This window comes from Alnus glutinosa, chromosome 3 (genome assembly GCF_958979055.1).
Source record: "Alnus glutinosa chromosome 3, dhAlnGlut1.1, whole genome shotgun sequence".
Lineage (NCBI taxonomy): Eukaryota > Viridiplantae > Streptophyta > Magnoliopsida > Fagales > Betulaceae > Alnus > Alnus glutinosa.
In genome coordinates, this window is record NC_084888.1 from 13602443 (window position 1) to 13630145 (window position 27703).

Consider the following 27703-nt stretch of genomic DNA (forward strand, 5'->3'; position numbering starts at 1 on the left):
TCTTAACGTATAAAATATTTGTTGGATCCTTCTCCTTTTCTTCTTTTTTTTATTAAAGAAGTTTATCTAGGGAAAATAATGACTATTTTTCAATATTAATGTTTAATAATTTTGACATCCAGTATGTATTGGTATTACTGTTGGTTTTATGGTTGCATTCTCTCATCAATTTTTGATTACTTTAGATCCATTGTAATATCTCATTTCATATTTTACAAATATAGCTCATTTTTTATACTTAGAAGTATATGCTATTGCATGTACTCTACATAAATGTTGACAAACTCAATATTTTTTCTCTGCAAATGCTTTGGAATTATGTTGGTGGTTGAAAATTACGAGTTTCATTGATGTAACATAAGTTCACATGCACTTACCATTAATAGGTGGACTATTTGATGGGAAAGGAACACTCAGATTTTTGAGGTTGTTCAGTTTGTAATGGGCTTAAGCTTATGTTTTCTTGAATGCTTTTGATTGGATTTGGGACAATTCTTATCTTTTTCTATTTGCTAAATATTGGTGTTCTTGTGAAGCTGAGGTTTGGGAAGGCTCTAGAATTACGTTGGTTCAAAAGGTTTGTCAATTCTACATGCTAAATAAATCTTAAGTGATGAAGCTCTCTTGACATGTTTATCAAGGTTTTTGAAACTTTGAGTAAATAAATGCAAGGCAGTAAAAATATTTAACCATTTTTTTTAAGTGAATGCAGGGTGGCAAGTGGAAAGTGCAACCCTTTAGAGTTGATTTTTGTCATGTAATTGTTACTTGGTTTTGCATGAATTTTGTCCAGTAAAATTGTCAACATGTGGGAAATGCAATCCTTAAGAGTTGAGATTACATTGTTTTACGTTGTAATTTGTGTTATATTGACGTGTGCTGAAAATCATAAATATTTTTTATATTTTTATTCAATCATATTAACTTATAAAAATTAATTTTTATTCACAATATAGAAATATTAATGTAAAATAATATAAAAATCACCGGTGACGAGATTCTGTCATTGACCGGCAGGATTCCAGCCATTTTCACCTGATTCCGGCTACCGTTGCCGGATTTCGGGATAAAGGCCAGAATCCAGACAGTTTCATCGAAATCTGGGTTGGTCGGGTTCCAACGAAGGTGGCCGGAATCCGACACCGGCCAAATTCCGGTGGTGTTCGACTGCGTCATTTAAAAGAGGATCAAATGCGATTTTCATCTAGGGAAAATGATTTAGGCTTTTGCTCTGTTTGTTTCGACGTAAAATGGTTTCCGTCGTAAAATGGTTTCAAGGAAGTCATTTTTCTGGAAAATATTTTTCGCCGAAAGCATTTTTCGGTGTTTGGCACGTACATAAAATCACAAATATTTTCATTCAATCATATTAACCAATAAAAATTAATTTTTATTCAAAACATATAAATATTAATATAAAAATCATCGATGACGAGATTCGGTCACTGACCGACAAGATTCTGACTATTTTTATCTGATTCCGACTAATATAGCCAGAATTCGAGATAAAGGCCGGAATCCGGACAGTTTCGTCGGAATCTGGGATAGCCGAATTCCGACGAAAGTTGCCGGATCCAGCAGTTTCGCCGGAATCCGGCACAAACGGCCGGATCTAGCTAGAGAGGCCGGATCCCGGCAGGCTGGCCAAGGCTAATTATGACGCCTTGAAGTGTTTGGAGTTCGTTTTTGTTTTTTCCCAAATTTGGAGTGAATTCGGGTGGAAAAAGGGGATGAATTCCGATTGTATTTAACTCGAACAATGTAGCAAGTGAAATTTTTTGTTTAACTTGCGTCCAAACATGCCATAACATGTTTATTTTGCAAAAACGCCCACTTATTTTTCCAAGTGTGGAGCCTGACTTCGTATTGACAGCCACCTCTCTATTTTTAATTTATTATTATTATCGTTTAAAGTAATAAATTCACCTCTATTCCTACAAAAATAAACAATTTTTGCATTAAAAAAAAAAAAAAAAAAAAAAAGTTCTTTTGTTTTAATAATTTAAGTGTTCTAAAAAACTAAAACAAACATATCCGTATATTATTTACAAAACTCTTGCGATTTTTGCATATAAATATATGTTGTCATCACACAAATAGTAATTTTACTTAGCATCTTATATCAATGTAAACTTACATACAAATAATAATTTTTTTTTTTTTTTGGTAATATAACCTGAAGAATAACGTCCACAATTAATCAAGGGTATGATGAAATTGAAGGGCTTGCATATCACATGCATTGATTGTGGTATCGATTTCCCTTTAATGACACCTCTATTGGTGAATATACATAATTAAAAATAAGCCACCCAAAAAGTTTCATAATTTCAGTTGCACTCCCATCATAAACTACACTAAAAATAGTTTTAAGGACTTAATTGAAAAATCAACAACACCAAGACCAAATTGATAGCACTACCAAACTATTGGGGATCAAAAATGTATTCAACCAAAGATAATGATATATAGAACATTACTTCACTAATTCAAGCCAGAAGTAAAAATATAGACAATATTGCTCTCAGTACATCAGGAGGCATTTCAAACAACCGTACCTTTTATGAAAAATAGATATATTGAACGGTTTAGATCTACTAATGATTTGATCGTTATATGCAAAAAGAGGTGAAGCCCCATCAACCTTGATGCCCCCCACCCCGTGTTAATAGTCTCTCCCTCTTCTTTAAAATTGCTACATAAATCAACTAATCCACTTATTAAAAACGAAAATAACAATGTTCTCATATCTCTGTTAGTAAACTTCCTTGATGCCTAACCAACCATCCATACAAAGCATCATGAAAATAAGTATCAAAGGGAACCAATTCTAGAACGCATACAGATTAGAATCTTTATTTCTTTTTGGACAGCTAAAATGATATTATTTACAATGTTACAAGTACCCGGATCTTGTTTCATGCAAATTTCTACTACCCACAGCCGGTTGGCTTGAGCTAAGATTTGGAGGAACCTGTGCGTTCATCTCAGCAAGCTCTCTCACTCGTACCAAAATTGGCTCAGGGATGGGCATTGAAGTAGGCTTCCGCTATCATTGACCACAGAAACAAACTACATAAGCTATACTAGCCACAAGAAAACGAAAATAAAATTTTTAATGGTTCCATATACTGATTATTGAACTGCAATATCAAAATTTCCTTCAATAAAGTAATAATTCAAGGTCAGTAATTACAGTGCACAGGCTCAATGCTGAAGCAAATTCTATCGCATAGGTATAGTAACATATAATGATAGTGGAGCCGATTAAAATATTCAAAATAAAAAATAAAAGCACAAATTTGAAATAATTAAGAGAGAACATGGTGGTCGCATAACAACCACTTGTATAAATGTTGAGCAAAGAGTTCAAAAAAGCACCCACCCACCACCACAAACCACTTAAATGAAAGAAAGCAAGGGGAAAAAAATTAACTCATACCCCGTCATCTGAAGGTGTCTGTGCAAAGCTAGCTTTTAGCAGGTTCCTCCACTTGTCCTGCATGACAAAATCCGTTGTCAGCCTAAAAGTATTTGAGAAGGATATATCCCATAAAATTTGCCTCTCATATCAAAGTATCAATTTCAAATGAGTAAATGTTAATTGGGAAATACAAATTTAAATGAATATTTGTACCTTCAGATCAACGGATGTACGGTATGAATAGGATGCAAAGAAATACAAATTTAAATGAAAATTTGTACCTTCAGATCAACGGATGTACGGTATGAATACGATGCAAAAGCAAGTCGTTTGATCTCAGACCACCTCCCAGGTCCACACTTAGATACACCCTCAACCAATTTCATAACCTCAACAAGAGTCCAAGCTCGATGATGTTTCCTTCTCCTTCCACCTTTGGCTGTAGGAACAGTTACTACGTTATCATCTGAATTATCCCCAGACGAATCTGTCTGTCTCAGTCCCAAATTTTCCCCTCCTTCAGTTCTGCCCATCACTGAAGGCTGCCTATCTTTCTCTACTTCAGCCAAAAACTACATAGGGAAAAGAATGGACAACTAACAATGAAATCAAAGAGTAATTATGTTATAAAAACAAAATATAATACAGCACTTTCTTGTTCAATAGAAATGGAATACCAGGAGATCAGAGGGAAGTAATCTTTTTTTTTTTTTTTTTTGAAAGTAATCATCTTAACAGAATGCAAAACAACTTAAACGATATAATTATACCATCTCTTCCACCTGTCAAATCCTTCAACAAATACTAGATAGATTCCCCTCAATGCAGCTGATTGTTGAAGAAAGTTAAACATACCATATCAGCTGCTTTATCTGATCAACCATGGAGATTACTGCCATAACTACTGAAAATGTTTTAACTCTCCCAGAAACACCCGTCACGGAATAGGTCTGTAGCACCATCCAGAGTCAAAAAACGACCAGAATATGTATACTAATTTTTAGCCTCCACATGAGAGGCTCAAGACCATAGACTAGCTAGAATATTATCAAACCCCCAAAGAAAAGAAAATATTAGAGCCCTTAGACTTGCTTGAAGTTTAGGACTTTTAGCCCTTGACAAAAAGAAATACTAAGTTATAGAAATTATTTAGAGGATGGCAAGGGAAGGCAACTACAAAGGCAATAGAGTTACTGCTTAAATATTACATAACAGTGTTTTTGCCAGATAAAACTGCTAATAACTGCAATAAGAAATCAATACATGAGTTTCTTCCAGAAAGAAACACCCGCAAGTAAGAATTATCTACACAAATTGACAATAAAGATGAAATTATCATCATGTGATGTACTCAAATTTGGTCTTACCGGCTGCTGAATCTGTTCGGCAGAAGACCTCTTTTTCAAAACTTTGTCCCCAATATCATCATCTGTTAGAGAACTACGAGCAAGGGCCTTCTTTACCAATTTAGCTGCCATGTCCATGCCACTTGGATGGAATGTCTACCAATTGAAATTCTAGATCAGCTCTTCTGTAGTATAATAGTTTCAGTATCACAAAACAAAATCAAACTTAGACAACCATATTGGAGTAACCAGAATTGCATGCCATTAGTCTTCTATCCAACTTATTGCCAAACCAGTGTGTTATTTTAGTATCAGACTCTACATGTTTAAATATCCTAAGGCAAAAAACCAACTACAACTTCACTCTCATTTGTCTTCTTATGTTTATTTATTTTTCATCATAGGGCGTTCTCATGATCTACACCTTTGTAAAATTGCCATTTTTTGTTGGTTTGTGGTATCATCTGATCCCTACAAACCAAAAAAATGCCCCTAAGCAAGCATAACAACTTGCTTGTAGAATGTGCAATTACAAGTGCACATAGTGAAGCAAAGCCTGGCCGATTTGACAGCTAGCAGAAAGGAGGGCTATGAAAGGGCAGAACCTATAGATTTGAATTCGCAACTCAGTAGCGTACTGAACAAGCAAACAGTACTGGGTGCTCTCATGATCTATACCTTTGAAAAAAAATGCTATTTTTCTGTTGGTTTGTTGAATCATCTTATCCACTTTGCATTCAATGAATCATTAAAAAAAATGCTGAAATGCCAAACCACTCCCACAAAGCATAAGGACTTGCATGTGGAATGTGCAGTTACAAGCGCACATAGTGAAGCATAGCCTAGCTCATTTGACAGCTAGCATGAAGGAGGGCTGCGGAAGGACCATACTGTGTGGTATCATCTGATAAGTTTGAAGTCAATGAATCGTTTAAAGACGCTAAAATGCCAAACCACTCCCACAACCTATAAGGACTTGCCCGTAGAATGTGCAATTACAAGCACGCATATTGAAGGATAGCCTATCTAATTTGACAGCTAGCAGTAAGGAGCATTGTGGAAGGACTATACTATATGCTTAAGAAGCAAAAAGCCAATAGTCAAAAGTGCAGATAAACCAAGCCACAATTCATATTGTTCAGATATCTAAGGTGTCACATACCATAAGAGCCATGACATTTTTCCTTGGACGGCTTCTTCGGACCCGAGAAACAAACGGAACCTGAACACCAGATCCTCCAAGAGAGTCCAACCTGGTGACAACAGTTCTCCCATCTGAAAGCACATTTCTAACAGGCCTGAGACAAGATTTTGGAGACATCTGTCCAAGTCCAGCATTCTTAGGTGAACTCATCAACCTTGGGCTATAATCTCTGGATTCTACTTCGGATAGTTCTTCAATATATCGCCTGGTGGGCTTCCGAATTCTTTTGGCTCCTCTCTGTTCCGATGGAAGATGCTCACTTCCACTATCAAGTTCAATACTATGATTTCTCAATTTCTTGCCATAACCAATTTGATGATCTTCCACTTGGCTATCATGGCTAGCTGGTGAGTCTTTGCAGCTAACATCGGTTGCTATAACTGCTAGATCCTGGGTGACTGAACCATCCACATTCTGATTGCATTCTTCTTCAGCTTTCGTCACCAATTTGTTATCTTTAATTGTGAAGGTTGTGGTTGATACATCACAAGAATTGGTCAATCCCATGGCAATCCTTCTTTTAAGCCACAGCTTGTCTTTGACAGTAGTTTCTCGCCCAAATGTTGCCTTGAACACTTCATGGAGCTCTCTGATTGATAGTCTGTCCAAGCAAATTTCTCCCTCTAACTTGGAAAAATCAGGGTTTGAACTAGAACCAGTACAGAGAGCAGAAGCTGATGATCCACTTTCTGCCATTTTATCAGGAGGCTTGGAGCACTCCCCAGTGCTTCCAGATTGATTGATGTGGTTGTCATTCAAACTTGGGTCTGATAAAGGAAAGCTTTCCTGCAAGGAAATTTAAGGTTGAAGCTTCTCATCAATACCAAGCAATTTATCACGCTGATCAGAACATTGGCTGTCTAAACTGACAATTGTACAAGTAGAATACTGTTCAGGAGATCCTTAACAGAGATTTTCCTCACGTTTGACCTTTTGCAACATCTCCTCAGTGCATTACAAGAGAATTTAAAGGCCAACAAGGATCCAAGGCAATTAATTACCATATAACCCAAAATCAAATATCTATTTGCACATCTAGAAGCATATATATATATATGTGTGTGTGTGTGTGTGTGTACATATACCAGCACATGGGAAACCAAATAATCCGCTTGGAGTGATGAAATTAAAGTGTATAGTTAGCATGATCGCTATCTGTGCACAAGGGGAAGTGTATGTACGTACATATACTAGATCTGAGTCCCATGAATATGTTAAAAATAAAATAAAATCTGTCCGTGCAGTATTTAAATGTAATAAAGAAATATCCATAAGTCGAACATCCAAGTTGATCTTTGTGTTTTCATCTCATATCATTGCATGGAGTTACACTATGAAGTTAAATGTTGATCCAAATAAACAAAATAATGTTCATAAAACTGAAAGTACATGTACTATAATAACAAAGAGAGTTTTCCTTGCGCCTTCCTACATCAACTTATGGAACAGAACTTTGGTCCATGTCATGTTAGGCATGAACCATCACAACAAGAAGAATAAAGACCATGCAAGAGATTTACAACCCATGTGACAAGAATAAACATGAGCACTTTCTGACTGAAAAAAGGGCTCCATTATGTTGATTTTTGCCCTCAAAGGTACCACCATAGTTGGTGCCTTAAATGCAATAAAACACCTGCAAAGAGAATTCCTTGTCTAACAAGGCAAAATGCTCAAGCAAAGACGCCCTTGTAGCACAGCCTTCCATACATAGCTCAATTGTTGCATGAATGATCACTTGCTTTTCTATTTCTAGATAGGTGTTTTCCCTGTATACTTTCAGTATACTAAGGGGCGCCTTACGCCTTTTTCTATAAAATTGATCTCTTACCTATCAAAAAATGAATGATCAGTTGAAAAGGTTGACTAGAAACTCTTTTTATTCTTCTTTTTTTTTTTGATAAGTAGGTTGACTAGAAACTCATCTATCCAACATAACAGAACCCTTATCTAGGGGTGGGCAGAATGCACGACCACTGCCAAAACCGACTTGCGGCGACCGGTAGGCGGAATAAAACTATTGTTTTGATGTCGGTTCAGGAGGCAGTAGAGATTTTTTTTTAGACAGTTAACCAAACTGTTTTTTATTTTTATTTATTTGATTTATCATCTTTCAAACAACTGGTGATTGGAACTTGCCTTTACTTAACAGGCCCGGCTTTGTGTTTAAATCAAAATGACGTCGTTTCAGTTTTGAACCTTAGAATTGTTTAGCCCAAAAAACAACCCGTTTGGGCCCATTAAAAACAGTCTTAGCCCAATATAAAAAGCCCATACTTAACTGATTAACTGACCAACATGTAACCAACTTAACCGAAATAGTCGAAAATTGTACGGTCGCTTAATTAACCAACTGTAGCAGTTTGGTGGCCGAAAATGCCCCTACCATCACCGATTTAACCGATACCCAGCCCTATGGCCTTATCAACAATGTAATAATAGTAGGAAATCTAAAGTAAATACAAAATCTTGCAGCAACACAATCCATAAAATAAACTTACTCTAAAGAAAATGATAAATCTACAACAAATCTAGGTAAAAATGGTGCACCCCAGGTGGTCTCCATTAACTTATAAAGTAACTAAAAGGCGCAATAATTTTCGCTTAGATTAAATAATTTAATAAAGTTGCACATAAATCACCTCAACTAATGATTTTTAACCAATACTACAATATTAAAAATAAAAACCAAACAATAAAATGAGATATGATATTCTGTAGCAGCTTAATGCTGTTCAAAACAAGTGGTTATGGCAAGAGTCATACAAGTAATGATAGCTAATCAATAATCCATTCAATCGTGGAACAGGGCAGGAACCTACATCCCAACAAAGAAAAAAGTAAAAGGGAAACCAATACCTCAAGCTGTGCATTTACTTTACCAGCATCAGCTTCTGAGTCCTCGGACTTTAAAAAACCTGGCATATATTGCTCATTCAGATACGGAAACTCAAATGGAACAGAAACAGAAGATAAAAAAAACATGTGTCTGAATGACTTAGTGAACCAAGTTGCTGATAATGCACTGTTCCGGTACTGGACTTCCAAGTAAGTTGAAAAAGCCAGTCAACAGAGATTTCATCTATAAAACATCTAAAACCTCATATAATTCTTTGTTACATGTAGTAATTATAATTCTCCAATTTTTTTATAAAAATAAAAAACACAGAAACAAAAATAAAAATGAGGTGCAAAAAACTTGGCCCTTATAGCACAACCATGAGAGAATCCCTAACTCGAAGAGAGCTAAAGATTGGAATAAGGTTTCTCATTATCAGAAGGAATCAAAATATGGAACCCCCCCCCCCAAAAAAAAAATAATAATAATAATAATAATTAATTAAATCTCAAAATAAAAACCAAAAACTGCGCATGTTGGATCTAAATTGCACAGCCTCATCGTAAAGAAAAAGAATTCCTCACTCCAGCAGTATGCAAAGTACACATGATCTGTATCTATCTACTTATATCGTTGTTCAAAATGAACCATAATTATAAAACTAAAAGAGGAAGTAGTAGTAATTGTAACACAAGCAGACCTGAGCTTTCTAACTGATTCTTCCCAGAGGATGACCCTCCATTGCATATGTTCCTTACAGTCTGCCCACTGTCAGCAACCTCATGCATTTCACTCTTGTCATCTTCAAGAAAATCCTCAACCTCCATTACTTCATCATCTGTCGCGGGCACTAATCTCCCATCTCCTTCAACCTGGATATCAGATAAGATATCAGAGCATACTAAGATGGGAAGAAAGATGAAAGAAAATAAGAAATTAATATGAGCTACTAAACCTTTTTCCTTTTTTTAAAATTAGGTACTACCACAGCAAAATTGAAAGTTGGATGTCCTTTATTTTATTTCCCTCTCGTTTTATTTTTTTGATGAGTCATTTGTGATTTTAAAGTCATTAAAGTCTTTCCGTAATTTCTTCACCACTAATTGCAAAGATAAACAACAAAATTGTTCAACGCAATTCAAATACATTCGATTTAAGTAGAGGGAAACAAATAGGGGGCAAAGGAAAGAATGAGGAGGGCATAGATGTAGAACTAAATTTCTTTCAATTTGATTTGGCTTTCTGTAAAAGTAAGATGAGAAAGAAACAATCACAGGAAGAGATAAATAAGGCCCTCCCTCTCTCTCTCTCACACACACACACACACTACCTTTTCCTTTTGCGAAGAGAAAAGAGCTCAAAGGATGCACTTTCCACATGAGATCTAACTTGCATAAAAGTAAGGTGGGAGATGGGTCTAAGATCAAGTTTTAGCATGATTTATGGTGTGGGAACCAACCCGTAAAGGCTGTTTTTCCGGAGGTGTTTAGCATTGCTCGCTATAAGGCAGCTTCGGTGACAGAACATGTGCAGTTTATTAATGACACTCTTCAGAGGAATATTACTTTTACTAGACCAATTATTGATTGGAAGGTGGAGTTGTCTCTTCGTTCTTTAACCTTACGTACTCTCTCAGGTTGAGATGAGGTAGTAAGGATAAAATCGGTTGGACCCCTTCCAAAAGGCAGATGTTCGAGGTCAAATCTCTCTCCCAACCCCCCAACTTTTACTTGGAAGAGCAGTTGGAAAAAAAATAAGGCTACTTTGAGAGTGGCTTTTTTGTGTGCACGGCAGCATTAAGAAAGATTTTAACTTTGGACAACCTGAGAAGAGACATGGCAATGATGGATAGGTGTTGCATGTACAAAAAGTGTGAAAAGACCATAGATCATCTTCTTCTTCACTATGAAGTAGCTAGAGATTTGTGGGTTTTGATCTTCCGCCTTTTTGGTTTGGAGTGGATTATGCATCAAATGGTGCTAGAGTTGTTGGCTTGTTGGAGAGGTCAGTTGGGAAGCCGCCGCAGATTAGAAGCTTGGAGGATGGGTCCTTTGTGCTTAATGTATTGCATTTGAAAAGAGCGGAATGCTCAGAACTTCGAAGATTGTGAGAGAACAATGCTATAGTTAAAAGCTATTAAGTTCAAATCTCTTTATGTTTGGATGGAGGCTTACAACAGTTTTCGCTTTTCTAATTTTTCAGAAATTTTGTGTTCCTCTTCCTCTCCCTAATTGAGGGTCTCTCTTGTATAATCCGTGTGTACTTAAGTTGTTTCCCTTTGCGTTTTCTAATAAAATTGTTTTACTTATAACAAAAAAAAAAAAAAAAAAAAAAAAAAAAAAAAAAAACAAGAAAATGTTTCTACTCCTTAACCACAAACAGATAGTAAAGAGGAGGAAAAAATAAAAAATAAACCAGCATCCTTTGGTCCATTCCATTTCAGACAAAAACACATTGTGGCATGGCTAAACCCCTCTAAGAGAGATGGGGACCAGCGCCAGACTTTTTATGTTCTATGCTTGAATAAAGAAAATCCAATACATGTGATGGAGTCCAATTTTAGGTTACAAGCAGAAATACATATAAACTTTCACTTCCATGAAGCCCATTAGTAGCACAAAGCGAAAGCAATGGAGAACTGCACTCAGGAACAAAATGCATGTAACAATAGCATTCACAGAGCCCGTCTTTAGTTCTATCCTTATTGGGGTCCCTTGTGTAATGCCTAGCATAGTGTTCAAAATGATGTCCTGCTGGAGAGGCAGGTGAGGGACAGAAAATAAAAATAATCCACTAGCTTGAAAAGCAGCTCCACGGTCTTTGTTGTGATGCACAGAGCTGAATTATAGTGTGCTTGAGGGTGGTATATATTCTTCGGATTTAATTTATATTTCTTCTTTATACCAATAACATGAAAGACTACACTGCCAGCTGAAAAGCATAACAGTCTTTTCCCTAAAGAGCTGCTTCTAGTGCACTCAGCAGAATACCGCATAAAAACAAGCCTTTCATATTCAACAACATTTTTTTTATATAAAACAACAACAACAAAAAAGAGCGTTCATTTGTATTTACATCTCAAGCAACCCCAATTCAACATTTTTCATGCACAAGAGAAACCAGTTTTTTTCCTTTCAGTTTACATATAAATAAAAACAACATCAGCAACAAGATGATCACATACACACACACACATACATAACTACATACATTTAGTATGTGATAAAAAAAATATACCCGGACAAGCTTGTAGACAACCGGATCGGCAATCTGCTTTGGCGAAGACAGAGCAGAGCTACCTTTCTCAACCCCAGTTTCTTCAACCTTCCCTTCATCATTCCCCTCAACTCCAACCACTGTTTCCATGGAAAATCCACCACATGCAACTCAAATACACAAACTGAGCATAGACAAACACATGAACAAAAAATAAATAAATACATAATCCCAAGTGAACTCTGTTTTCTTTTCAAGCTAAGACTTTATCCACCATAGACAATTCAAACATACAAACAAGAGCATACATATTTATAAAAATAAAAAATAAAATAAAATACCGTGACACTACTAATTTCAATTGTTTACATTCAAACAAAAACATGTTTCTAGAAATAGAACAATTCTAGAAAGATAGACAAAGATTAAATTCCTTTTTTAACTGAAAAATTCGAAAAACTTATTTCCATTCAAACAAAAACATGTTTCTAGAAATAGTAACAATTATAGATACATAAGAGTAAATTTCCTTTTTAACTGACAAATTCCCTGAAATTAACAACTAAAACAAACCAAATTTGCTCCGGAAACTCCGAATTCCAATGCAATAGTACAAAAAAGCTAAAAATTACTCGAAAATGTTGCATTTCGAAGTTTAATTGAAAGGAAAATGAAAATAAACCAAGCGAAACTTAGCGGGTTTGGGGCTCACCATAGGACTGTGTGACCAAGTTGACTCAGCCCCTGCAACTGTAAACCACCTGGTCCACCTCTGAAACGGAGCGATTCCGACTGAGTCGAAAAAAGCGTCCGATACTGAGTTGAGAAAACAAGTAGTCGAAGAGAGAGAGAGAGAGAGAGAACTTCTTCTATACGAAAAGGAATTTTTAAAATAAATAATAAATGACCGGATTTTCCTTCTATTTTGAGAGAGAGAGAGAGAGTAGGGTAAAGAATGTGCGTCTTCTGGACTCGCTTTTCTAGTACGCTGTGTTTACTAGCATATAGTTCGGAATCCAAATGTTTTCTGAACTGAAATTGAGAGGTGGGTGTGGAGTCCGGGTGGTTTTTGTTTGGATTAGGATTTGGTTACTGTGGGTGAAGCCTTTTGGCACGCCGTACTAATTTTATCTTTAATAATTAATATAATATAAGATCGTTTTAAGTTTATCATATTTTCGTATTGAATAATGATTTTTGCAAATTTTATGTGCACAATCAAGACATATTAGGTGTGAAATTCATGCATATGGATCTCATATATTTTTTGCACAATCAAGACATATTAAGTAGACTGTTATACAATTGTCATACAATTTGATAATATGATAGTAAAAATCAGTAATAAATCATCACTTGTAATAAAAAAAAAATCAAAAATTAATTTTCACTGTCACATTATATTAATTATATAATAGTCGTCATAACAATATACTAACGTTACTTCAATAATATATGTACAATATATGTAACCTAGGTATTAATATTTTTTTTTCTTTGAGTTTTAGAGTGTTATGTTTTTTCTTTTTCTTTTCTTTTTACCCGTTATTGGGAAAGGGGTGGGAGCTTGTAACGAAATTGGGTGGAATAAGTTGTTCCTGCTATTGTTTGTGGCTCAAATTGGGAATAAACACTATGTTATAAGTATTTTTGTTAATGTATTTAAGTAAGTGTTTTGTACTTTAAAAAAAAAAAAAATGTCTTCAATGTAGTACACGTATTTTATTTGAAAAAATAATAATAATAATAATTGTTTGGCTGCCTTTAGCGGAGGAAATAAGTGGCTACAAGATAGGAAATAACTTCAAGGTGGCCGGACAACCACTCATGTCCTGGTAAGGGTAGGCACACGGCTTCCCCTCTGATCTAATTCGGGTGGCTACACGATTACTCTAATTTTTTTATTTTTTTTTTACAAAAAAAAAAAATGGTAAACAATAAGTTATCTCCTACCCCTACAATAGATAAGCATCTATTTGTCAATTATAAAAATTAAAAATTAAATAAATAAATAATTGTTTGAACCAGAAACAGTGATTAGAATTCTTAGTTATGCGTTATCCATTTTTTCGACTACAATTTTCTTGAATACGAGTTTGGGATTGTAATGTCATAAAATGGAAAGAAAAAATAAATAAATAATAATAATAATAATAATTATTAGGCTCTCAGGCAACCATCACTTCAATTGTGGCACTTTTCTAGATAGTGTCTAGTTGTTAGGTGCTAGACGGATATAGTAGCTTGGCCCCGAGTTGTTTATTAATGGGAGGAATCAAGTCGGCTAATGGCTTCTAATGAGGCACTGAAGGCTTGCAAATAAATCAAATGGGCACCAAATCTCACAAAAGGACAAGAAAGCCCCATATGGGGAGATTAATTAATGATAACTTATCTAGGTTCGGCACAGCCATCAAAATGACGGCTCTAACAATATAAATTTGTTTTTGCATGAAAATATCACTTTTGGTTCAACACGAAAAATAAACAGCAATGGTTTCCTATGCAACACAACATACATTAACAAGAGCTACAATGTTGACAAAGCTAGTGATCATTTATAAAAACATGTGAAATGAGGAAAGAAGGAAAGAGTTCTATTTATACCCTAGGTCGGTTCTATTTATACCCTAGGTCAGTCGCCTTTGTGCGCTGTGGCAGATAGAGAGAGAGAGAAGGGGGGGAGGGGAGAAAATGTGTTTTCTTGTAAAAAAGGCTTGAGGTTTAAGCTCTGAGAGAGAGAGAGAGAGAGAGAGAGAGAGAGAGAGAGAGAGAGAGAGAGAGAGAGAGAGAGAGAGAGAGAGAGAGAGAGAGAGAGAGAGAGAGAGAGAGAGAGAAAATGAGTTTTCTTGTAAAACAGGCTTGAGGTTTAAGTTTTAAGAGGTAAAACCGCTACCTTTTTTCTAGTTTTTTTTTAAAAAAAAGAAAAAGAAAAAGATGTGTATATAAGTTGCCTAAGGAGAAATAAGGCAAGTAACGCCGAGCAGAACTAGATTATTTTAACAGCATGTGATAGTAAGTATAATTAAACTAAAGATTGAAGCTAAAATGTAGTTCAGAAAGAGAGAAAATTAACAAATGGCCAGGAAAGAGAAAAAGCCTAGCCGCCCCAAACAAAACAGAGAATAACTTTGAGAATACTGGAATTCTTATCCAAATCGGAATGAATAACTAAGTCTATAAGTCGAGGCAAACCGACTTTGCCAAAACTTTGGCAAAATCTTGAAATAAAATCCTTACTAAAACGATAAAAGAAATATTTCTTAAAATGAAAAAAAAAAAAAAAAAAAAAAAAAAAAAAAAAAAACCCTTAAAATTGTGATTTGGAGGGGAACGCAATGGATTCTTGCCCAAAAACTGATGCTCACATAGCATAGTTAGGTGGCCATAACGTGTGCATTGAAAGAAAAAAATTGGATTAGGGTCTTATATGCAAATATAATACTTGTGGCTAAAGTTATGCTCGATTTACTACCCCATTATGTAATATTGCCCTAATTATGCTTGATTATGTTATTTTTGTCATTCTTACACTGATATTGTGTGAAGATATTCCAACGTAATTAATTCAGTATCTTACAACTCAGTGTCTACCAATTCTCCTACATCAATGAGATTAGTGGTCGTCCCTAACTCATATAGGATTACCAATTTCCTAATGATATGAGATGAGTAACCGTACCTAGCTCGTGAGGGTTGTCAAGCTCTCAATGAAATATGATATGAGATTAATGACCGTCCCTAACTTGTGTAGGGTTGTCAATTTCCCGATGATATGAGATGAATTATTGTCCCTAGTTCTTGAGGGTTATAAAGCTCTCAATAATATGAAATGTAGTATGGCCATTGCATCACCAGCATTGGTACCCCGTGGGCTAAGCAATAAGCCTCCAATAGTGACATATTGGCTTGGGCCATAAGCCTTCAATGGCATGGTTCAATAGAGGTGCAAACTCCTCAACAATAGCATTCGATTAGCAATTTGTATTATGCTCCATTTGTTTCGAGATAAAATGTTTTATGTTGGAAAATATTTTCAACGAAATCATTTTTCAGAAAAAATGACTTTCCTGATAATATTTTCGACAATTGGCTCATACAGAAAATGAGCGAAGATGAAAAATGGCTGGCGACTTCTAGCAATGGTCCAAATGTGGTCTGAAGGTTTGATAATAAGAAGTTAAAATTCGAAAAATTGTTTTCGAAATTTAAAAATGAAAACTATTTTCTAAAACTACACCAAACACCAAAAAATATGAAAAATATTTTACGTTGAAATAAACGAAGTCTTAATTCTGCATCGACAATATTTATTGCTGACAGTATGGTGGGGCCTTCTTTAAGAACGTTGAATTGCTTAACTAAGATCGCAACATCACTTGGTATTCAGGGGCTCACTTTTTGGCTCGTGTGGGTCTCACCCAAAAAAAGTAGCCCCCAACACATCAAACTGATGAGAATAACTTATTTAAGGATCTAGCACAAATTAGGTCTTTTGTGCCCTCTAATAGCATTAAGCCACATCATCTTGAAACAACAAAGCACTTCTAGACGAAAACACCCGATCACAGTATTCTCTTAAAAAACAAACCAAATATGAAACTCATGGATCAAAACAACATCTGAAAAATATTCTAAAAGAGAACATTGCTATTTGAGAAAATTGAAAAAGCAAAGAAAATTCAATTTATGAACACCAACGTAGGAAAAGTTTTTAACAAAAGAAAAAATAATCGATTTTTGCCACATTTGTTGACTCAAAATCTCATTTTGTCAAAATTTCTTTTTGTATCTTTCAATTTCTAGTCTTTCTCAATTACCAAAAAAAATCACAGAAAATTGAGCAGCAATGAAATTAAAAACAAAACCTATTTTGCGAAGGGGTGCTATTGATTTCACAAAGAGCTTTGGGCTTAAAAGGCTCAGAGAACCCCACTACTGCTCTAGTACTCACCGATCCGCACATGACGCAGTCGATGTACGGGAACCACCGGTTGGACCACACAACCAACTAAAATTTCTAGCTATTCATATATGTTTGAAAATGTTTCAGATGGTGTTGTTTTGATTCATGAATTTCATATCTGGTTTGTTTCTTAACAAAATACATGTGATAGAGGAGAGCAACTTCTGTGAGATCATGGCATAAAACAAGGCTTTTGTGCCCACCAATAAGAAGTTGACACATCAGCCCAATATAAGAAAATGAAATGTTACTGAAACATCAGATTATACCAAATGCATCACTCATTTGTCGACATTAACCTTCAAAAGAAACTCTCTCAGAAACTTTGAAGAAAAACCACCACCCAGCCCCAAATCTACACCGCTACCACTGTTGCCAGAATCTACCGCCACCGCCATTGCCCGAATCTATCGCCACTGCCCAGGCCGAACCACGCTGCCACCGCCCAACCTCAACGCTTGTGTGTTAGAAATACTATATATGCCCTTAATGGCACATCAATAAATATGACTTATTCCAATTGTATCTGATCATGGCCGAGAGATCATACAGATCGTGGGAATCATTTTATCTTGATAGTGTGCTGATTTTTCTCCTTGATGGGAGGAGAAAAATAACATCACTCTTCAATTTTTTGAATGAAGAGGTCCCTGATCTAGCCTATAAATACTTAATTTGTGTACTCCATCAGTACGACATTCAGTGAGTATAGATAAGAAGAACCTTTCCAAAAAAAATTTTGCAAAATCTTTTTTCGTACGTTTGAGCAAAGCATGGCTGGAGGTATTTATGATCAATCATTTTGCTGCTTACATTATTAAATTAGCATTCGATTTATAATATGCTATTATGTGGTATCAGAATCTGCCTATGCCAATTTGTTCAGCATTAATTGCATATTTTATTGTTCTGGTTCACTTTGTTTTGCTGCTTTGCATTTATGCCTAAAATGTTTGTATAAAGCTTGAAATCATATTTTGCACACTGTAAAACCTGTTTTGCTATGAAACCCATTTTACACTGCATAATGAATTTTTGGCACTGCATCATGAATCTCATCATTGTCGTGCCATAATCTGGAGATGATGAAGGATCCAATAGTAATTTAATCACTGCATAAAGAAGGATCCAAAATCATCTCTTGCAGTGATTTATGAAGCACCTCAAGCCCATTGTCGTGGAACTTCACCCACCGACCGATTGCTCTTTACTTCTAGTGTTGGTGAAAACAAATTGCATAAAGTTGAGCAGATTTTTTCCGCCGCATGCAGTAGGTGTTGGCATGTCATGGTCATCATCGTTCCGTGTAAGGAGGGGTTGTTTCCAACGGCCTCTCCCCGTCATTGGATCGGAACTAGCGGCCCTTGAGGGCTGCTTGGTTCTTGGGTAAACGGCAACCTCTTTGGGTCGCCGTTGCTGCAGAGCAGCGGGCATAAGGGGCGGCTGGCACAATAAGGAAGAAGAACAAGGGTAAACAACATAGAGCTAAAACTTTTTCCGGGTCAAAACTTATGTTTTCAGGTTAACGGGTTATGCTTCCGGTTAAGGTTTAAAAGCCATTAGCCCAATAGGTCATTAAGTGGGTTGATGGTGTGTTTGGGTTTGGAAAAGAATATTTATTTTTTTTGAATTTTTTCTAAAACCCGCCCACCTGCAAAAAAAACCCGAATTTTGACCCGAATTCTATTCCAATTCAAAGCTGATAATCTGATTAATGACTGGGACCCACGCGCAGGACAAGTTGTCTCAAAAAAACGCGTGGGTCCCACATTTAAATAATAAAATAATACAAATTTCAATCAACAAAAAAAAATTAAAATTTTTTTTTACAAAAAAAAAAACAATTGGTGGCTGCCGATTGGCAACCACCCCTTTGGGGTGGCCGCACGGCCTCCCCCGACCACTAAGGGGTGGCCGCGCACCACCCTCGGTCACCTTCCGGGGTGGCGCGCGGCCACCCCCAAAGGGGTGGCTGCCGGTTTCATCCATTTTTATTTATTTTTTAAAAAAAATTTAAATTTAATTTTTTTAAAAAAAAATTATTTATTTATTTTTTAATTAAACAACCAATATATAATAAATTATTATTTCACACAACTTTTCACAATACCAATCATTATACACAACTTTTTAAACTTCCAATCATTCTTTACTATTAAAAAATAATATTTTTCAATCTCAAAATTCAACACCCAAACACATTTTTTTACCTCGAAATTTGTAAATAGAATTAGAATTCAATTTTAATTCCAAAAATTCAATACCCAAACACACATCCATTCGGGTCACCCCCAATACCGAGGCCAAAGCTAGATTTAAGTGTGCTGATCCAGAAGCCCAACCTATTTCAGTAGCCCATCCAAATCAATAATAATAATAATAAAAAAAAAAAGGGTCATATACAATTAGAACTTTGGACCTTCAAGTCCTTAAAGTACATAGCTTAAAACCATTAAGCTATACTATATTTTATGCTCTCATATTAAAGCTTTATTCCTCTTATGATTTACATTGTTCAATATTAAAATTATTGTTTCTTTAATACATGAATTTAGGAATATATTTAAGTTCATTTATATTGTTTAAATATAAATTGTTTGATGCCTAAACCTAAGAATAATTAACAATACCATATATGTTGGTATATGATTACAGTACTATTTAAGAATACAATGTCTAAAAAATGTTCTGTCTAGGGAAGTTTTGGGATTTAAAAGTGTCATTGTGACCCCCCTCACTTGGGAACTCACATGGTTGTACCTTGAAAAATATTGTTTACCTCATTTTTATATTGGTTTGTTTTATTTCTGGGGCTATTTATGGGCATCTATACAGTTACTAGATGTTAATGAAGTTGTAATTATTATAATAATTTTGGGAGAGCCACATCATCCCAATTTTAAAATAATAATTACATCATGATTATACACATGAACTTTATAAAGAAAAATTAACATCAATGATATAATTAATTCATAAATTTATTTACTTATCCCCATAAGGAGGTTTTTATTTTTATGAATTAATTAGAATAAGATAGCAAATTTAGTATTAAAAGTAAAATTTATCTTAAGCCCACAGGTAGGAAGAATTTTATTTATTAATATTTAAATTTATTAATATTATTAATAAAGAGTAAATTTCATGCGTGATGTAACATTTGCCCACAGGTAGGTTGAAATTTACTATTAAATTAGCATTGTTTAATTTAAAATAAAGTTAATTTCATTGCATTAAATTTTTTTTCTTTGATTATTGCAGCTATTTCTATTGTTGTTATTGAAAGTATTGTTTCAATGCTAAATGGAAATAATTTCTCTAAATGGAAAGAAAATTTGTTTTTCTATTTGGAGTGCATGGAACTTGATTTGGCGCTCTAGTGGACGAACCACCCGCCCTCACGGGCATAAATAAGCCACAAGAGATTGCAAAGCATGAGCGGTGGGAGCAATCTAATCGCTTAAGCATCATGTTTATGAAATCTCACGACATAAAGGGCATTAGGGGTTCTACCCCAGAATGCCATAAGGCAAAAGAGCTCATCCAGGCCATTGAGGAACAATTTGTTAGTTCCGATAAGGCATTGGCAAGCACCCTGATAAAGAAACTTTCAAGCAAAACCTTCAACAATTCCAGAAGTGTGCAAGAGCACATTATGGAAATGAGGAACATGCCTGCTCAATTGAAGTCCTTAGAGGGTAATATATTTGAGTCATTTGTGGTTCATTTCACCTTGAACTCCCTCATATCTGAATACACTCCTTTTAAGATATCCTACAACACACATACGGATAAATGATCAGTAAATGAAGTTCTGATCATGTGTGTTCAAGAGAAGGAGAGGTTAAAACATAAGAAACCACAAAGTGTTCACCTTATGACTATTCATGATAAGGGAAAGACCAAGAGATGCAAAAGTGCCCCACACTTCAAGAAAGAAAACAATTTGTCAATCAAGAAATATAACAATAAGGATACTTGTTTCTTTTGTAAGAAAATGGACATATGAAGAAGGATTGCTAAAAGTATCAAAGATGGCTTGAAAAGAAAGGTAATATCATATCTACAGTATGTTATGAATCTTTTTTTTCTTTTTTTCTTTTTTGAGGCTCCTTGTAATACATGGTGGATTGATTCTGGTTTTACAATCCATATTGTTAATACAATACAGAGTTTTCTCAACACAAGGAAACCAGCAAGCAATGACCAACGGGTCTACTCAGGCAATAAATTGATTTCTCATGTGGAGGCAATTGAGACTTTTAGATTAATTTTAAAAAATGGATATGTTTTGGACTTGGATAACGTATTTTTCAATCCATGCTTTTCTAGAAACTTGATTTCAATTGCTAAATTAGATATTATTGGTTTTGGTTTTTTATTCATAAAATCTACATTTAGTATTTATAAAGGAGGAAATTTTATTAGTGGTGGAATCAAAATTGATGGTTTATTTAGAATTGATCTAAATCCCAACTTTGAAAACAACAATCTATCATCGCATACTAATGTTGGCACAAAGAAGAGCCTTTTGAATGAGAACTCCGCTTTGTTATGGCACAGGAGATTGTTACATATCTCCATAGAGAGAATCAAAATATTAGTAAATGATGAAGTCTTAAAAACTCTTGACTTTACTGATTTTGGTACTTGTGTGGATTGCATAAAGGGAAAGCAAACAAACAAGACCATTAAAGGTGTCAAACGGAGTTCTTAGATTCTTGAAATCATACATATAGATATATGTGGACTTTCCCTACTCTCTGCCTGAATGGTCAAAGATATTTTATATCTTTTATTGATGACCATACAAGCTATATGTATCTCTATTTTCTAAATGATAAGGCTGAAATATTAAATGCTTTCAAGACCTATAAGGTAGAAGTAGAGAATCAGAAGGAAAAAGAAAAATCAAGATCGTAATATTGATAAAGGCAGAGAGTGCTATGGAAAGTACACAGAAAATGGACAAATGATAGGTCCATTTGCGAAATTTCTTGAAGAAGAAGACATTGTTGCTCAATACACAATGCCTGGCACATCACAACAAAATGGTGTAGCAAAAAGAAGAAATCGCACACTTATGAACATGGTAAGGAGCATGCTTAGTAATTCTTAGCTACCTTTATTTCTATGGAGTGAAGCTTTAAAAACTATTGTGTATGTATTAAACCGGCTCCCATCCAAGGCTATTCCTAAGATACCTTTTGAATTATGGAATAGATGAAAACCAAATTTAAATAACTTACACATATGGGGTTGTCCTGTTGAAGTGAGGATTTATAATCCAAATATAAAGAAGTTAGACCCAAGGACAACCAGCGATCATTTCATTGGCTATGCAGTCAACTCCAAAGGATTTAGGTTTTATTGTCCTTATCATAATACTAGAATTGTTGAGTTTATAAATGCCAAATTTTTAAAGGATTCTGAACAAAGTGGGAGTGCTTATCCTCAAATGATTGAATTAGAGGAAGCGCAAGCATTGACTGACGCTCCTTTATCTAAAGAATGTTTGATTATACTCAAGAAAATCCAAACTAATTACCTTGAACCACAATCAATTTTAGAACAGTCAACTCATGAGGAACAAGTTCAGAATGAACCTACTCAACCTCCTCCATATGCGGAGGAAGTAGGATTAAGAAGATCCTCTAGGATAATTAGACCAGCAATTCCTAGTGATTATATTGTATACCTCCAAGAGTCCGATTTTGACGTTTTGCCTAAGAATGATCCAAATTCATTTTCACAAGCCATGAGTGGAGAACACTCCACATTATGGTTAAATGCCATGAAGGAATAAATAGAATCCATGGCTAAAAATCAAGTCTGGGATCTCGTTAACTTACCAAAGGGAGCTGTAGCCGTAGGCTACAAATGAGTTTAAAAAACCAAGAAGGATGCTTTCGGTAATGTTGAATGAAATAAAGCTAGACTTGTGGCCAAGGGTTTCACACAAAAAAAAGGCATTGGTTATCATGAAACCTTACCTCCAGTATCAAAGAATGATTCATTTAGGATAATCATGGCATTAATAGCTCAGTTTAATCTAGAGTTACATCAAATGGATATGAAAACAGCCTTTCTGAATGGTAATCTTGAAGAAGATGTTTATATGAAACAACATAAAGGTTTTGATGATAACACTCATAAAGCTTGCAAACTAAATAAATCTATTTATGAGCTAAAACAAGCCTCTCGTCAATGGTATATCAAATTTCACAAAGTTATTACCTCATATGGTTTTATTAAGAACTTTGTTGATCAATGTATATACCTTAAGGTTAGTGTGAGTGAAGTCATTTTTATAGTCCTATATGTAGATGATATTTTGCTTGCAAGTAATGATTTAGGTTTGCTACATGAAACCAAACAGTTTCTCTCTCAAAATTTTGAAATGAAGAATTTGGATGAAGCCTCTTATGTCATTGGCATAGAGATTTACAAAGATAGAAAACAAAGAATATTAAAACTGTCTCAAAATGCCTACATTGAAAAAGTTTTAGAGAGATTCAGACTGAAGAACTGTTCGGTTTCTATAGAACCTATCATTAAAGGAGACAAATTTAGTAATGATCAAAGTCCCCAAAATGCATTGGAACAAGAGCAGATGAAGAACATTTCATATGCATCTACAGTTGACAGCCTATTGTAAGGCTGACAAAATGAGTTTGTGGGTCAACCCGTTTAAGGTAAACCCAAACACGACCCGTTTATGTTAACGGGTCGGAGCCCCATTCACGACATGACACGGTAATTTTCACGGGTCACCTGACACGACCCGTGAATCCCGTTTAGCATAATGAGTCGTATCGGGTCGAAACGACTTGACCCGTTTAGATTAAAAGTGATTTTTTTTTGTCGGTTTTTTTGGTTTTTTTTTTTTTTTTTTGTGTTTAAATAAAATAATAATAGTTTTAGCAATTCATCTCTAGAAATCAAACTCCTAGTAGGCTAGCACCAAATCACTTAATATGCTTAATTGTCTAATCAAATAACAAAAAAAAAAAAAACTACATCATCATTACAAATTTATAAATACAAATTGGGTTTCCATTTTTGCCCCATATTGTCCACTCTTGAATGACCCACAAATATGCTCATTTTCCAGATGAACTTGGAATGTTATAGGAATTGATACTATTCAATGTCAAAACATCCCCTTCTTCGTTATCCACCATTAAAGTTTATTCTATATCAAAAGATAAAAGAAATTAATGTCATTAAAGTAAGATAAAAAAAAAAAAAAAGTAAATGAAAAAATTAAATATGCAAATAACTAATATTACATTGCTCTCCATATAACTAATCTCTAATGCAAACCAATGCATCAACAATATCAGGCTTGAGTGAACTCCTATACTGATCAATCACCTATCCACCAATACTAAAAGTGGATTCTGAAGCAATAGTAGAAATAGAAATACTCAAAATATCACGAGCCATGACAGCTACTTCAGGATAGCCAAATTCATTTCCTTTCCAAAATGAAAGGATGTCAAATGTCGTACTCTTATCCAAATACTTGGATTTATCTAAATGAAGTTCTAATTGAGTCTTTTGTGCATCAGCATCGACTCCATTAAATGGTAGAAAATCCTACATGAAAAGAAATAATATAAACATAAAATTAATAAGTGGTTATGAGTATATATACTAAGTTACTAACAAGTTAAGAAACTTATGATATTATTCACCTTTTTCCCAATCTGAGTCTTCTTGGGGCTGAACAACTGTGGAGCTTGAAGTCGTAGGAGCACTATACTCCATAAAAAGTTTGGTTAACATTTTCGTCATATTCTTATACTCTTGAGATTCAGCTCCATAAATCTTCATATTGTAGTACTTTACAAGGCGCAGCTTGTAACGAGGATCTAAGACAACTACAATGGCCGACACTAAACTGAATTCTAACCAATATTTCTCAAATTTAGAGATCATTTGACTTGCCATTAATCTCCTATACCCATCTTCGCTCACAAGTTCTTGCTTCAAGTTCAGATAAATCAATGCAATTACGGAAAATTATAAATTGGCTGTGGGATATTTGGTACTAGAAAAATCACATGTAGCATGATAAAAGCAATCCAAGAAACTATTGATATCATTCACCTTTTCTCACTAAAGTGCATTAGGACAAAACGTATAGTTTTAATCAGTCATCTCCAAATAAGCAAAAGCACGCCTATAATGAATTGCACTCTCAAGCATAAGATATGTCAAATTCCATCTAGTTGGCACATCTTGTCTTAACCCCTTGTTACTGTCCAATGACATTTGACTGACAGCTTGAAGAAAACTTTGTTTTCTCATTTGTGATCCTCTAAAATACTTAACACTATCTCGAATCTTTTAGATAGCATTAATGATCTCTTTCAATCCATCTTGCACTATCAAATTAAGAATATGGGTACAACAACGCATATAAAACAACTCACCTTCACAAGAAAGAGCTTTCTTCACGTTTGATTTTGATTTGAGATTCACAACACAAATTATTCTCAGAAGCAAGTTATAGAGGAAACATTTTTATCAATCTCCCACTCTTCTAGCAAACTATATATTTTTTCAGCCAAAGATGCACTATTATGTGGTGGGGGCATGAATGAAAAGCTTAACACATTTTTAGATAATATCTAATTTTTGTCAATAAAATGTGCAGTAAGGCAAATATACGCATCAGTTGTCAAAGAAGTCCAGAAATCAGATGTCAAACTAATCATCCCAGGACAAACATTTAACAAAGACTTAACCTTTTGTTTCTCCAACATATGCATCTTAATCAAATCAGCCTTAGCAGTATTTCTACTAATTAATGGTACATCACTACGCAAGTATCTATGCATTTCTCTTACACTATCATATTCAACATATGAAAAAGGTAAGTCATGCTTAATAATCGTACCAACCAACAATTCTCTATATTTTTTAGGACAAAATTTTGAGGCACTTACTGACAGAGTTCCTTGATCTCTAGATAGAAGTATTTGCTGAATATCATGATCATTTTTCCCCCACAAACCTTTATATGCTTCTGTAGATTTCCAGTTCCATGTGAACTGTTAGCTATATATTTATGATCACAAAACTTGCATTTTGCCCATATCTTTGTGTCATTTGGATATGTAGAAGGAAGTTCATCAAAATGGGTCCAAACTGTTGAGGTCTTCCTGACACCTTCTGGACCTTTTTTTTCGTCATCGAATTCGTATGAATAGAAGAATCTCCCATTGTATTTATTTCAACCATATCGTCATCGAATACAACCAAATCTTCGTTAATCACTTACACACATAATCGTTAGTAAGTTAGAATTTCTGCACCTAATTTCTTATACTTAAATCTGAACATAATTTCTTCTAATCCTACAAAAGAAATTCTGCACTCTCAAAGAATGAAGAAGTATAGTACATAATTAGTTGATGACTCCAACATATAATAAGAACAAGAAACCGATATAGGCAGAAGATACGACATAATGAATTCACTCATTGTTTCATATTTGAAAACACAAATATACATAGACTAAGAAATTAGCAGAAAACAAGGGGCTGAGACTTGCCGGAATACCAAAAGTCAGCAAAATCTTTTTTCTTTTTTTTTTTCAAATCTTAACTCATGAATCCATGATTAGCCGATTAGGTTTGGTACTAAAGTTATAAACAAATAAACAAAGATTAATATATTAGATTTGGAAGGTTATAAACAATTTTTTCAAAGATTAACAAATAAACAAAGATTAACATACCGGTACCGGATGTGACATTGGTGGAAGAGAGAGAGAGAAAGTGACAAAGCGACGTTGGCGGCGCAGCAGAGAGAGGGAGAGAGCGGCTGCGAGCGGAGAACAGAGAGAGAGAGCGTCGAGCAGGAGAGAGTGGAAAAATGAAAATCAATGGAGGAAGAAGAAGAGGCTGATTAGTTGAAGACTGAGTGAAGAGTGAAGGGCGTCGCTGAAGAGTGAAGCCTGAAGGGAAAAAAAGAAGTTAGGTTTTTGTTTTTTTTTTTTTTGGTTTTCTCTTCTGCGTGCATGACTCCTTTAGTTTTTTTTTTTTTTTTTTTTTTTTTGGTTTTTTCTTCTATCCAATCCTACGGTCCTACCTAATCCCATTTCCTTTATAAAAATAAAAAATAAAAAACATAACTGTGTCTGGCGGGTCACCCACGAGTGACCCGTGACACGACCGCCAGATCGAAATAAACGAGTCATAAACAGGTCGACCCGTTTATGACCCAAACCCGCTAATTTCATATTGTGTTCGTGTCGAAATTGCCTGTCCTAGCCTATTATATGCATAGGTCTGCACTAGACCTGACATTGTAATGGCAATTGGAATGCTGGGTCGATATCAAAGCAACCCAAGATTGGAACATTGGAAAGCTGCAAAGAAAGTCATGCGGTATTTGCAAGGAACTAAGGACTACAGTTTGACATTCAGACACATTGACCATTTGGAGATGGTTGGATATTCAAATTCAGATTTTATTGGATGTGTAGATAGTAGGAAATCTACTTTAGGGTATATGTTCTTTTCTAAGAATAATAAAAGTGGAAGCAAAAGTAAGCATATCGACATCAAGTATCTTCGTGCGAGAGAGAACATCAAAAGGAATGAAGTGATCATTAAGTATATTAGTACTGAATTGATGATTGCAGATCCTATGACTAAAGGCTTATCGGTAAAACTGTTTAAAAGTCATGTAG

General features: G+C 34.9%; 1 protein-coding gene across 3 annotated transcripts; it reads right to left on the reverse strand.

Annotated features, from left to right (window-relative positions):
- Window positions 1–2692: 2692 nt before the first annotated feature.
- LOC133863503 (uncharacterized) lies at window positions 2693–12994 on the reverse strand. 3 transcript variants are annotated; one of them, XM_062299464.1, is made up of 9 exons: window positions 12742–12993; window positions 12051–12169; window positions 9514–9685; window positions 8834–8892; window positions 5933–6760; window positions 4792–4926; window positions 3706–3996; window positions 3443–3499; window positions 2693–3049 (listed from the first exon to the last, which is right to left on the reverse strand). In XM_062299464.1, the coding sequence occupies exons 3-9, from the start codon at window positions 9638–9640 to the stop codon at window positions 2897–2899; spliced, it is 1650 nt and encodes a 549-aa protein (XP_062155448.1). In that variant the 5' UTR covers window positions 9641–9685; window positions 12051–12169; window positions 12742–12993; the 3' UTR covers window positions 2693–2896. The 3 variants fall into 3 exon arrangements, 2 of the variants coding, with proteins under 2 accessions (XP_062155448.1, XP_062155447.1); XM_062299463.1 differs by having other exon boundaries at window positions 12051–12213; XR_009899399.1 differs by having other exon boundaries at window positions 2966–3049; window positions 3638–3996; window positions 12051–12213; window positions 12742–12994.
- Between the last annotated feature and the right edge of the window lie 14709 nt (window positions 12995–27703).

What these genes read in the sequence shown, in the direction of transcription:
- LOC133863503 (XM_062299463.1), bottom strand. Translation starts at nt 12,179, where the DNA reads ATGGAAACAGTGGTTGGAGTTGAGGGGAATGATGAAGGGAAGGTTGAA. An exon ending in TTGTCTACAAGCTTGTCCGG is followed by an intron (nt 9,686 to 12,050) that starts GTATATTTTTTT and finishes TCTGATATCCAG; the next exon opens with GTTGAAGGAGATGGGAGATT. An exon ending in GTACATCCGTTGATCTGAAG is followed by an intron (nt 3,500 to 3,705) that starts GTACAAATTTTC and finishes TTTGTCATGCAG; the next exon opens with GACAAGTGGAGGAACCTGCT.